Source organism: Oreochromis aureus, linkage group 20, assembly GCF_013358895.1.
Source record: "Oreochromis aureus strain Israel breed Guangdong linkage group 20, ZZ_aureus, whole genome shotgun sequence".
Classification (NCBI taxonomy): Eukaryota; Metazoa; Chordata; class Actinopteri; order Cichliformes; family Cichlidae; genus Oreochromis; species Oreochromis aureus.
This window is the reverse complement of record NC_052961.1, coordinates 28,394,292-28,407,116: the sequence shown is the minus strand read 5'-3', so window position 1 is coordinate 28,407,116 and position 12,825 is coordinate 28,394,292. Positions and strand designations below refer to the sequence as shown.

The 12,825-nt window shown below is 42.8% G+C and overlaps 1 protein-coding gene across 2 annotated transcripts in view; it reads left to right on the top strand.

The window, feature by feature from the left end:
- agrn (agrin) overlaps positions 1 to 12,825 on the top strand; it is a 252,900-nt gene that overhangs the window by 234,092 nt on the left and 5,983 nt on the right. For both annotated transcript variants that reach the window (XM_039604628.1, XM_039604629.1), the window contains 4 exons: positions 2,218 to 2,334; positions 4,461 to 4,644; positions 5,455 to 5,542; positions 10,082 to 10,306. In XM_039604628.1, coding sequence (XP_039460562.1) covers positions 2,218 to 2,334; positions 4,461 to 4,644; positions 5,455 to 5,542; positions 10,082 to 10,306 — 614 coding nt within the window. The remainder of the gene's footprint in view (positions 1 to 2,217; positions 2,335 to 4,460; positions 4,645 to 5,454; positions 5,543 to 10,081; positions 10,307 to 12,825) is intronic.

Sequence of the window (12,825 nt, the reverse complement as noted above, 5' to 3'; positions counted from 1 at the left end):
CTGTCTTATTTGCATTCATGTTCTCTAGTGTAAATACGCACTTGCACAGCTTTGTGGTTTCATGTGTGTGTATGTATATAATGCAAAGGTGTGCTGTCCACATTTTATATTCTTGTTTAACGTGTCTGTCTCACGTGTCAGTGCTTCACAGCGGCTCTTTTTTAATACTCTTGCAGATGCGTGTGTTATAGTATGTGTGTGCTTTGTGAGCTTTTGCATTTGCCTAGCTCTGCATGCTCCTTTGTGCACAGACACTTTCTAGTTACCCTAATAACTCTCTTCCTCCCTATTTTCTTTCCTTCTCTATGATGTGCTGTCTGGAAATAAGAAATCACGCAAGGTAATTAGACAAGTCCCAGTCACACCTCAGCCCCGCATTTTGTTTGAGCCACCTCGCTGTGTCCTCTCACCCCCATCTCTCCATGCAACAACTGCACAGACCAAAAAAAAAGGGTACTTCTGCAGAGCTGCAGGCAGCTTTAAAGGTGCCAGTTCTGTAGAACAACTTTGCCATTTTCATAAGCTCATGCACGCACACACAGCACCAAAGAGGAGATGCTCCTAAAGAACAAGGTTTGGCTTTCACCTCGGTCCATCTGCTGTGGGGGTGGGAAGGTGGGAGGCAAGAAGGAAAAGAGGCAGCCATCTTTGCGATGGCCATTGTTTTTAGCAACAAAGAAACGTCTTCATTAGTCTGGCGTAGGCGGGGATATCACGCCAGTGCCGCGTGCCTGTCGGAAAGTGAGAGCGAAGACATGGGAGGCGAGGAGGATATATACCGTAGGAGACGGTGAGGTGCTAAGCCAAGCCTGGCTGTTCTTTTGTCATCTGCTCTCACTTCTTTTATGCACAAGAACAATCCTCCATAATATCATGAACTCCCTCACTCTTTTACCCATTACAACACAAGTCTCACTGAACATCACCGAGCAAGAATCACCGCATGGAACCAGCCATCCTCTTTCAACAGGTGGTTATTGTTACCTGGAAGAGGGGGGAAACTTAGAACATGATCTACCATTCCATTGCATGCAGTTTCACTTAGCGTCATAGAAGTGCAGCTTTACATAGATAGTGAGTACTTAAATTCCAGAGTATCACTCTATGAAGGGGTAAGATCTCAGGGAAGGTGCAGTATGTTTCTGTAACTTTATCTGCAGAGTAGATGAGTGTTGCAGAGCAGTAATGTCTGCATACAGAGCCTGAGGTGGCCAACTTTGCCCTACAGTTTGGTGACAACTTTTGGCAAAGCCTAGAGGCAACAGCCACAACTGGGTCCAGCCGCTTTGGCCAAAGTCCCTGCTCTATCTCCGCTGGAAGCGGCTCAAGGTGCAGCGACACAGCCCCGGGCTTCAGCCAAGCACCACAGCCTCCCGCACTCCAAATCCCATCCTAAATAAAAGCCAGCCTGATGCCAGCTTGCCTGCACAAAGCCAGTTTATTTGGCCCCTTCCATCATTTTTACAGCAATTAACTCCACTTTAACCCTCTGGCAATTACTGCCCTACATAAAATAAAGATCATTAATTCCTTCCTTCTGAAGTGGGCCAGTTCTCCCATGCAAAAGTAGCAAAGAGGCACCTTGCTAATGCAAAGCAATTGTTCCAAAGGTTCGGTGGAAAGAATCGAATTTCATAGCCGCCTGCTGCACAAATGAATTGCAATTAATGTGTCTCCACACTCAACAGTTTGAAAGGTCGGTGCTTATAATCAGCCATTCATTAGAGATGTCTGTGAAGAACCATCCATATCTCCAGCCCGGCCTGCTTCTGATTTTCCTTTGTAGTCTCTTTTTATGTCGCACAGATAGAGGATAATTGACCACTCTCTCTGAGAGACACAGAAATCAATTATGTTGTAATGTATCAAGTGTATTGGCGTGGAAGGAAGGCAAGGAAGTGCAGTTAAAGCCTCTGCTGGCTTCAGTATTAAATCTTTTTTTTATGGGACATTTGTGACATGTCTGTAAATGTGGTATATGTGTATTAATCTCAGTCTTTATATCTTGGGTAAAAGGATGCAATTTATTTCCTGGCTCCCTTGACTGCGGTAAAAGTATAAACCAATATGTTCTGAATAGGAAACTCTTGAGAAAAGTTGATGATGGGTTATGGGAAAGATTCAATAAAGACATACAGAGGTAGATGTACAGCTTTTTTTTGGCGGGGTGCATCTCTGGCTCATAAGCTGAAACGTGTCTGTGTCCTTTCTCATCAGAACCAACACGTAGATCTTAACCTGAAAGAGTCTCTTTTTGTTGGTGGAGCTCCCGATTACAGCCGACTAGCAAGAGCCGCTGCACTTACGGAGGGCTTCAAGGGAACAGTTCAACAGGTAAATCTATACATGTCTGTTTGTAAACAAATTAATGTGTCATTAACTCAGATTTTGGATTCTATGTTATTTTAATGACCTTAGACATACAGCAGCAAAGTCCAACGATAAGTTTCTTGCTGTCCAGCTGTCCTACTATAAGCCCTCGCATTAGTAATTTTCCATTATGAGCTCGCTCTGTGACGGACAGTGGCTGTGCTCATTTGGATTAGTGCGCACTAATAATAGAATGCACATTTTTGAAGTCTCTCCACTTTGCTATTCTCAGATCTTTCCCTGACAACTTTCCAGTTTTTTTTCTTTCCAGCAAAAATCTCATCTCAGAGTGCCAAAAATAACTTGGTAGAACAAAGGCTGGATGTTACTGTTTGCGCAAACTTGTCATTAGTTATCGTCTCCAAACTTTCCCTTGACAGTTTCGAGCGAATCAAAAGCTAAATGTGGCGTTTGTCTTGCTTGGCCTGTAGGGAATAATTAATTATGAGGAAGTATTCCGAGTCTGGTGTACTGTTTAACACGCGTGTTGTAATTTTCGGAGGCAATTTTCGGTCTGCGGCAGCAGGGGATTCATCTTTAGAGGTGCGTGTTAAACTGAATCTACAGCCTCACTGTACGCATTTATTTACTCGTAGGATGTGTCGCCCTAATTAGATTTAAGGATGGTTCGGCAGAAAACACAAAGCCCTTCATGGATGTGTTCCTTTGGATAACAATCAAGAGTGGTAAATGATAATCTTCAAGTGGTGTGCTAAGGAGGCGAGAATTTAATCAGATAATTTTAATACCTTAAACGACTTATCAGAGGTAATAGGCATACAAGCATGACAAGAATTATATTGTAAATGCAGCACTTCAAAGAAAGGTCACTAAGACTATTACATAAATGCATGTCTTCAAAAATAGTAAATGAGGAGTGTTTATAAGATTTTGTTGATTTGTCTCCAAACACACACACACACACACACACACACACACACACACACACACACACACACACACACACACACACACACACACACACACAGATATAAAGCTAGCCCCACTCAACTATGTAGCATGTACTTACTGCACACTATGTCCAGTATGCTGTGTTCTTTATTAAAGGTCGACACAAAGACAAACAGTGAAATCTCAGTGAAATAACTGAACGAATACAGAAGACACCTATGTTTTTATATATATATATATTTATATATGAGACAATACAATCCTGTTTCCTCAGGTTTGGTGTGAAATGGGTGTGGCCTAGTCAGAAAAGGATGATATCCTATATTTCTTTGCACCAAACAGGATTCAACAACATCTGGAGAAAAACAAATCTGATTATATTTGTAGATTTTGTTTTTGCCTGGTTACTAATAAGTACAGGGGTGTCAAACATAAGGCCCGGGGGCCAGGATCAATCCGTCAAAGATTCTACTCTGTCCCACGGAATATGTTTGAAAAATGTGAAGGAGCACATTTTAACTGTGTGGACATTCACATTACACCAAAGTAAATAAGTAAGAGATAAATAATTAGGTTACAGAAATTATGATTTTTACATTGGAAAAAAAGAAAGAAAAGAAAAAAGACATTCTCTAACAAATATTTTCCATTTTTTCATTACAAGAATGTCTGTGCAATGAACTGACAGACCTTTTTCTCTATTTTTACAGATTTATTTACTACAGTTTAAGCTAAAATTAGCAAAATTAGCATGTAGAAAAGCTGTATTGATGAAATTGCACTACCTTTTGTTATATTAAAATATCTCAGGAGTCTCACTGGTCCGGCCTGCTTAGGATCAAAAATCAAAGATGGCCCACGATGTAGAATGAGTTTGACATCCCTGGTTAAGTACAATCAAACCACTCTGAGTCATTGTGATGTTTTCCACATTTTTATTTTGCTGCTTATTTAATAATTGATATTTGATTTTAGTGATGTACTATCTCAGAAATCCCAAATATGACTCTCCACTGTGGCTCAGATCCAATTTATTTTCTCCCGGTGCTTTTTGAAATATGCGGCCACTAGCGTGAACGTCACTAGTTGCCGAGATGCATGCTTTTTGTTTCGTAAACGTCTTCGAACCCAGACTGAGATAACACCGGCTGATAACGCCCTGTGTGTACTGCTTCTAGATCACTCTGATGGGTACGCCCATCCTCAGGGAGGAGAATGCCTTGCGCTCCAGCAGCATAGCCATGTTCCAGAGTCACCCCTGTTCCAGGGAGCCCTGTCACAACGGTGGCCGCTGCAAACCTCAGCTGGACACTTACAACTGCGAATGCCTCAGCGGCTTCTCAGGGCAGCACTGCCAGAACAGTGAGTACCGCTGCCATCTTTTGTCGTCTGTCCTAACACATACATTACATTTGGCTTTATCCTAATCCAAGTCAATGAACCAGAGAAAATCTCAGTGCTTAAACACATTTCCTACCCCTACTTTAAGGACCAGGGTGATTGCTCTTTGTGTAAGCCAGTGGCTAACAATACTTGCTGGGTTGAGATCACCTTATCATGTTAGTGCGCAGCTTCAATGAATCACTGTAACCGTACAAATTGTTCTATTTCCTCATCCAAGATTATCTGGTTTTACTCCAGAAGCATAGCATTTTGGGCTGCTTTTAAAGCATAGTATGAGTGGCACTGAAATCAGTGATGCTTCATGTAACACTGCTTGTTCTTGGCTTGCCTCTATAGAAGGTAAAATATGAGTCTCAATTTTTTCTGCTCATAAGACCTTTATTTCCATTGTGCTCTGCCATTGCGAGGTAATAATGCCAATATTAGACATGTGATGTCTCTTTTATGTCACTCTCATTACGTATCGATCTCAAACTAACGCGGCACTTACGAAAATGATGAACTGTGTCAACTGAATATTTATTAAAGGGGTTGCGCATTCCTTTCATCATCTTCGTGATACTCTGCCAGACGTGTGCTCGTTCGGGGCCGATCTGTCTTACATACTCAGTCGTTGCTTTTGCCATTAACCTTGGGCGTGTAGCCAACGCACCAATCAACCTACCCCACGCTCACACTTCATTGCCTTCGGCTGTGATAACTGAACCTTTATTGATTGGTGTGATCTCATCCTCTCATCGTTCCTCGCCCCGCCCCTGTCCTTCGCAGCCATCCACGAGAAGTCTGCTGGCGAGACAGAGGCCATCGCCTTTGACGGACGGACGTTCATCGAGTACCACAACGCTGTTACCAGGAGGTAAGAAAGACTACAGTCCGTTCAGCATCATCCGCCATCTCTACTGTAGAAGCTATTAGCCAAATAACCCCTCTTTTCTCCATCTTCTCCCGTGGTAAGCTGTGATGACAGTGTTGATGATATCATCAGTGCTGGGGCTTCAGGGTGAACTAGGCGCTTGGCTAATAGCTCATCGTTCTGTCTGTGGCAAGTCCCGCTACGCTTTTGACAGGATTTCACTAATTAGCGAGACAGTTAACAATCACAGTGTTGCCCAGAGCACGCTCGGTTCGCTCTGTGGTCTACCCCGTAGCTCGCACTGATGCTGGACAGTAAGCACACACACGATTAAACTTCTCATCCTATGTTGATGTGGTCATCATGTGCGGATGACCGTTTTTCATCACGCTTTCAAAGATGTGTTGGCTTCAATTTTAACACCCCGAAAGCCGGTGATGTAATTGGAAAACGATTTCTGGAGCTGTTGTATAAAAAAACACAAAAAAACAGCAATCCACTCACTTCAGGCAACTGATGAGACATTTTTACTCTTCCATCCATCTACAAGGTTGGCAAGAGAGCGCCTCAAGGTTGGCATAAACAAAAATGTTTATGTGATGAGCCTGAAACGACGTCAAGCATACGGCTCTATATCTTCGACTCGCAGCTCCTCACACAAACACTCAGAGGTGTGAAAACCGGGCCACGGTGTGCAGATCATCATGCTGCCGTGGACGCTCATACCTCACGCTCACTCAGAAACAACTGGCTGGAGAATTCTGTCACATATCCGTGTGTGCCTTTTGATGTGTCTTTGCTGCTTGTTGATGCCGTTAGCATTCCAGTTGTTCGTCCTCTGTCCTTGACCTCCCTTGTCTTTGTCCACACGTGTCTTTGTCTCATGTGAATGTCCTTCACTGTGTCTCCTTTTCACTCAAGCCAACTGACCAATGAGATCCCAGAGTAAGTAGACTTTAACACTGGGTATTTACCCAAGTTTCAAATCCAGCCCGACTAACAGCAGTAAAAAAAGAAAAATCCATGTTTGATAACCCAAATGCAAAGATTAAAGCACATTCAGTTTCCCGTCTTAATATCCACACAGAACTCATCTTAACCGTTAAAGCCAGATTTCGCATCCAAGGCCCATATCCATAATTTCATTTGACAGGTTTCCTTATTTTTAATACATCATGCAGTGTCATTAGCTCCTGTCTTTTTTTCCTTTCAGTGCAAAGGGAAGCATGAATGTTTGCATGATAAGCATTGTGCACAGCCCTCCGAGAAAATGAATTGCTGTACTGAGAATGTGCAATATTTTATGCATGGTTGTAGCTCGTTCATAAACAAAATGAATTGCCACGCGCTTTATGCTGAATGGCATTAAGCGCTAACGTGAGAAATGAATGAGACCCCTTGAAAACTACAAGAGGAGGTTATACTAAATACCCCTCAACCTAGTTTCTGGTGCCTGTGGAGTTTGTGCGCGGGAAAACCCTCGGTCATGCCTTAGTTATTAAAGGTTTTTCTTCCTGCTCATTAGCTCGGTAAGTAACCTCTTTTTAAAAAAGTCCCACAAAGCGCTGAAGCAGAATTCGGCTCAAATTAAGCCGACTGGATTCAGCCCAGAGTTCCACTCCATGCCAGGGCTTCTGTCATTTCATTTTTGCCAGATCTCTAACTGTAATTGTGAATAATTACAGAGTCGGCTGTACAGAAAGGCTGTGACATGTTAATCACAGATTTGTCTCCCTTTGTAGATTAGACCTCCAATTGAGATCTCTCTCCTCAGTGTGTAGCCATGGGCATCAATCTCACTTAGCAGGAGGGGACAGCGGTCCTTGAAGCCAGACTGTCAAAAGTTTAATGGATGTCACATTTACTAAGAGCCACAATGAGGGTGAATCTAAGCATACCAGGCTCTTGGTGCAGCACTCTAAAGGAGCACAATCAATTGGGTGGGATTTGATCTGGTAAAAGGAATGAATATATTTCTCGGCCATTAAGTGGCGCTAAGGCCAAAATGTCAAACTTTAACCCCGGGTTAATGTTTTGGTTCCTATTTACAGCACCCCTTTGATCACTCCTCCTCCATATCTGGAAGCTCAGGTCGATTACGCTCAAGCTCCATTATTTCAGAGACAAATCATATCTGGCCATGACTCTCAACTGATACGTGCTTGACCCCATTTTTGGACAATTGCCCAATTTTTCTCATTCGCTGCTTTCATCTCTGGACAGAAGGTAATTGGTGCAGCACTGTAGCGTGCAGAGCCATAAATATAAAGGAGCTGGTCAATAATTGGACGCTGACTTAAAGCGGGCTCTGCACCTCAGTGGGCACTGACCATGAATGTGCTTAATCTTGATGCTTCACTTTTTAAAAAAATGCTTGATCCCAAGGCATTTTGGAGAGTTAGTCATCCATCTTAATCTCAGCGGTTCCCTTGAGAACCTTTTTATGGTTGTGGTGTTATCAAGGCTAAGCTACACTCTTCCTATGATCACACAACAGTTGTTATCGACTCGACATGGTCGATATTGTAGTAGACCAGATAAGTTATGCTTTTTGCAGCTCCAGGCCTAAACTAGACCTCCTCCCTCCCTCCCTTTCTCCTTGTTGCCCCTTGCGCTTACACTGCATGCCGTTGACTTTCTCCCCCTGCTCCCTTAAGTCCCGAGTCTCTGGAGAACCCATCCGACCAGAGGTGAGTCTCTCAAAGCTATCAAAAATGTGGTGCTGTCGGCTTGCGTATCGCCTCCTCATTCCTCCCCTTCCCTCCAGACAACCCCTCGTCGACCTCTCACAGGGCTAAATCCTCCTCCGCAGAGACAACACTGTTTCCATTACTGAGATAGAGTTACCAATACGAAAGGCAAAGAGCCTCTGCATATGCTTCAATAAATTCTGAAAAAGTTAAGAGCTCTGATAACAGCACAAATCCATCCAGAGCTGCAGTCTCTTTGCAATAGCTGTCCTCCCACATGGCTTTTTATTATTCTAAGCACTACTGCCACCTAGAGTTGAAATGGAGGTCCACACCCTGAGAGGCCTTTTTCAGCTTTGAAAACAAAAAATTGGAGAAGATAAAACTCTTCCATTTCCAAAAAGAAACAGCATCACAGCAGAAATCTATGAAGTCTGTGGTGTATATGAGATCTAGAGCGCTGTGCGCCGCCGTTGTTTTATTCATGATATATTCAGCACTTTTAATAACCTTGACCTTATCACTGACAATCCGCTCCAGTGGAGATTTATTGGGCCCTGTAAGCTCTTTGAGGGTTTGCCAGGAGAAGGTTCACTAAGCTGTATTTTTGTTAGGTTTTTTTCTCTCTGGAGAAAAAAATATATATTTTTTTTTTTTGGCGTGTGTGTTCCTGTTTACCTCAGCAGTTTTCGTTAATCAAGGGGGTCGATGTTTGTAACCTAAGCATGTTTTTGGAAAAGAAAATCCTTTTTTTTTCTCTGCTTCTGCTGAGGCGACTGGCATCATTTTTGGCATGAGCTGTCAAAGTTTCCTTTACTCCAAAGTTAAATATCATCTTACTGCTTTGTTTAGACATCATTTAATGGAAGATAAACAGGGGAAAAAATGAAGAAAATCTCCTCGAGGTTAAGGAGAGCTGCCATTCTCATTCTCTCTTTATTCCCTCCCATTTCCTGTCCTGTCTGTACTCCCATGTGCTTCCCTGTTTGCTGTGCTGACTCCCTTGCCTTGTCGTCTGTCTTGTCTTGTCTAATCTGTCTCCAGGTCTGTGGTGTTGTTTTTTTGTTTGTTTTTTGTTTTAATTGAATCCATGTGTTGTTGGTTCTTTGTCGTACGTGTCCTCACCTTGTCTCTGTCTTTGTGTTTAAATACCCTTTGAAGACGTTGGCAGTAGTTCCATTTTGCTGATGTGCAAACAAATGTGCAGAGACTGAATGATGAGGTATGATTGCCTGGATGTCTACTGTATCTCTGGTGGACTCACGGAGGACCTTTTTTAGTGCGTTTGTATGCAGACATGGATGTGCGGTGGTGTCTGTCTGTGCACGAATTCAGCAGAGGCACATTGCTCTGTGTACTTTTCTCACGCAGCGGTGACAGTGGCTTACAGTGCCTCTTAAGGATAGAAGGGAAGTCTCCTAGTCTCTGCATCCAAATCACCCTGGCAGCTGTAGCAGTCAAGAGACGGGAGATCAAACAGCTGCCTAAACAACACACACACAGAGCAATGCACAAAGCAACAAAGGAAGCAGTAGGCAGCAGTGCAGTTCAGGCTCAGTAGGATGTAGAAAAGCTAATAGCAAAACAGCCCCCTGCTACTCACCCAGCATCCTGATTCTCTTTCAAAATCCCTGTAACTCTGTTAGCATGTGATTGCAGAGTTAAAGCTACAAAGTTTTCTTCCTAAATATGTAAGCAAATAGAACCAGATGTCATCACAGGTAATGCGCCTTTGAGACGACAGCACAGGACCCTTGCTTCCTATATGCAATATCCATAGGTATGTCAAAGATTGGAACTCCTTTCTGATGTAGCAGACAAATAAATGGACATGTATTTTCTCTCCTTCTAGCGAGAAGGCTCTGCTGGTGAACAAATTTGAACTGAGCATCCGGACTGACACGACCCAGGGTCTGGTGCTGTGGAGCGGAAAGGGCGTGGAGCGCTCAGACTACATTGCCCTAGCAATCGTAGATGGACATGTCCAAATGACCTATGACCTGGGCTCCAAACCCGTGGTGCTGCGCTCTACTGTGCGTGTTGACACCAACAACTGGATACGCATCAAGGCCAGCAGGTAAGACGGGAGACGATAGGTAACAGGGGATCAGTGATGGAAGCTTTTACATTTAGACCAGGATTAGAATTAATCCATATTATGTTTGTGTTGCTGCACACTGTGATCTCCTGCATGAATCCTCGGCTACACAGCGATCCCTCACACTGAGATGACTCTGATTAGTTCCAGATTAACGTTATTTTCATGCCTGGTCATGCACGAGGATGATATTATGCATCAAATTGCTTTGACACGGTAATGAATGTTCAAAAAGGAAGAACATCCTGCAATATCTACACACACACACGGATAGGCAGGAAATAAGTAAATAAATGAATAAATAAGAAAAGTGAATGCGTATTTGTATGTGTATTTCCCCTTCATACACATCACTGTATTTTGCTCTGTAGATGACTTGCGAGAATGCTTGATTTAAAAGAATAGAAAGACAGTATGAATAACATTAATATAGCTGCAAGCAGCGAAGATGAAGGTCCAAGCATACTGTGAGCATTTGAACTGTTGTTGACCTCTCAGGACAGCTGTAGACATACCACATGCTTAAATTGCTATAATCTTAACAACTGGGACTTTCAAACCCTGGAACCTTTGCCTCGCCAGAGAAGTGAAAATGACTTTGCCTCTGCAAAGACTTGGCTCGCTAGACATATCATGCAGAACTGTGGTATTCCCCTTGTTTTATGTAAACTCAAAAGCTTCAAAACAGTCAGAAAATGCATGTGATGTTAATCTAAAAAGAAAGTCTCATCATTCATGGAGTTTCACGTTTTGTCACACATTAGTGGACCTCAGGGACATTTTTGTAACTCAGAGATTACAAAATGTGTGAAATCAATCATTAACAGATTTAATGCTTGAGACCTTAGATTGTGCAAACTTGCACTAATCCATGCAGCCAACTATGAAGTATAAACCTGTTGCATATGTGTTGCTACCCGGAGGTGGAGCCTGATGCACTTTAATGCATAAGCTTAGTGAAAACTACCAAACATGGGTCTCAAGTGCAAAAAGTGCAAAGTGCAAAAACAAATCCCCTTCAGGTTTTTTTGAAAATCCAGGCTTGACTACTGGAAGACTTTTCCAGTAGTCAAGCCTGGATGAAAGAAATGCATGAGTTACTTTCTCAAAGTCAGCAGATGACAAAACTTTCTTAATTTTTGCAAGGGCCCTCAGCTGGAAGAGGATAGCTTTAACAACAGAATTTATTTGATCAGTTTGTCAGGACAGATGACGTTGTACTTACCACAAAACTAGTCAGTCACATCATAAACAGTTGTTGATACAGTTGAGCCTTGTCTATACAAACATGTAGCAGGTGCATATACACTCACCGACACTCACTTTCCTGTCTTCCTCCCACGTTCTGCCAGAGGGTTCTTCCTGTTAAAAGGGAGTTTTCCCTCACCACTGTTGCCAAAGCACTTACTCAGAGGGAGTCATCAGATTGTTGGGCTTTTCTCTGTATTCTTAAACTGTCTTTACCTTACAATATAAAGTGTATTGAGGGAACTGTTGTTATGATTTGGTGCTATATACATAAAATTTGAATTGAACTTATTAGTTACACTTGCTGGCACTGGATTGGACCCCATTTTGCCTTCAGAACTAAATAATTTCTTCGTGTCACAGAATCAGTAAGAGATTGCTGTGTGGGTATATCCTAGTAGATTTCTGAAATACCAACAACCACGCCATGTTAAAAGTCACTTAAATCACCTTTCTTCCTCATTCTGATGCACAGCTTGAACTGCAGGAGGTCGTCTAGGCCGTGTCCCAAAGCTAGGATGACATGTATGACTAGATATTTGTGTTAACAAGTAGTTGACAATGTGTACCTAATGAATTGGCCAGTGACTGTAGGTGCATGTGCACGAACAATAAATAACACTTGAATTAGAGACAGTAACATTTAGTAAATGAACAACGGATAGAAGAAAAAAAAACACAAAGTGTGTCGAACTTTTCTGTCCCGTGGTGATGTCACTTTAATGGATTTCATCATTAAAAATAAATTAATTGCCAAACTCAACACCTTCCTTGAGACCCCTGCATTATCGTTGGTGAGCATTTTACGTTCGGCATCATGGCGACTGGTCACGTGGGGGGATAACTCGTTCGCTTTCATCACGTAAGGCGGGAATAATCGATCCCTGAAAAGCTGCTCCATCCATTTCAAACAGGAACTAGGCCAAATCTCATCCCGGACTAACAGGGAGACCGCATGAGAAGATGACATCATTTCGATGGTAATGATGGTGTAAATCGCAGCATGTGGCATACGACTCACAAAGCTGCATAGCTAGCTGTGTTTGTGGCTTGCCTCTAATGACACTCTCTCTGCTGGAAGCCCACTTTAGCGGGGTTCAAATCAGCTCTGTCTTCACAATTCTTAAGTGTGTGCTAATGCGCCACATGGAGCCACCTCAAATAAATGGTGCTCTAACGGCATCTGTTAGCTGGTAGACAGGCACATTTAGAACACTGCTTGGCAAAGGCAGTTATGTGAGTGCTTAGTA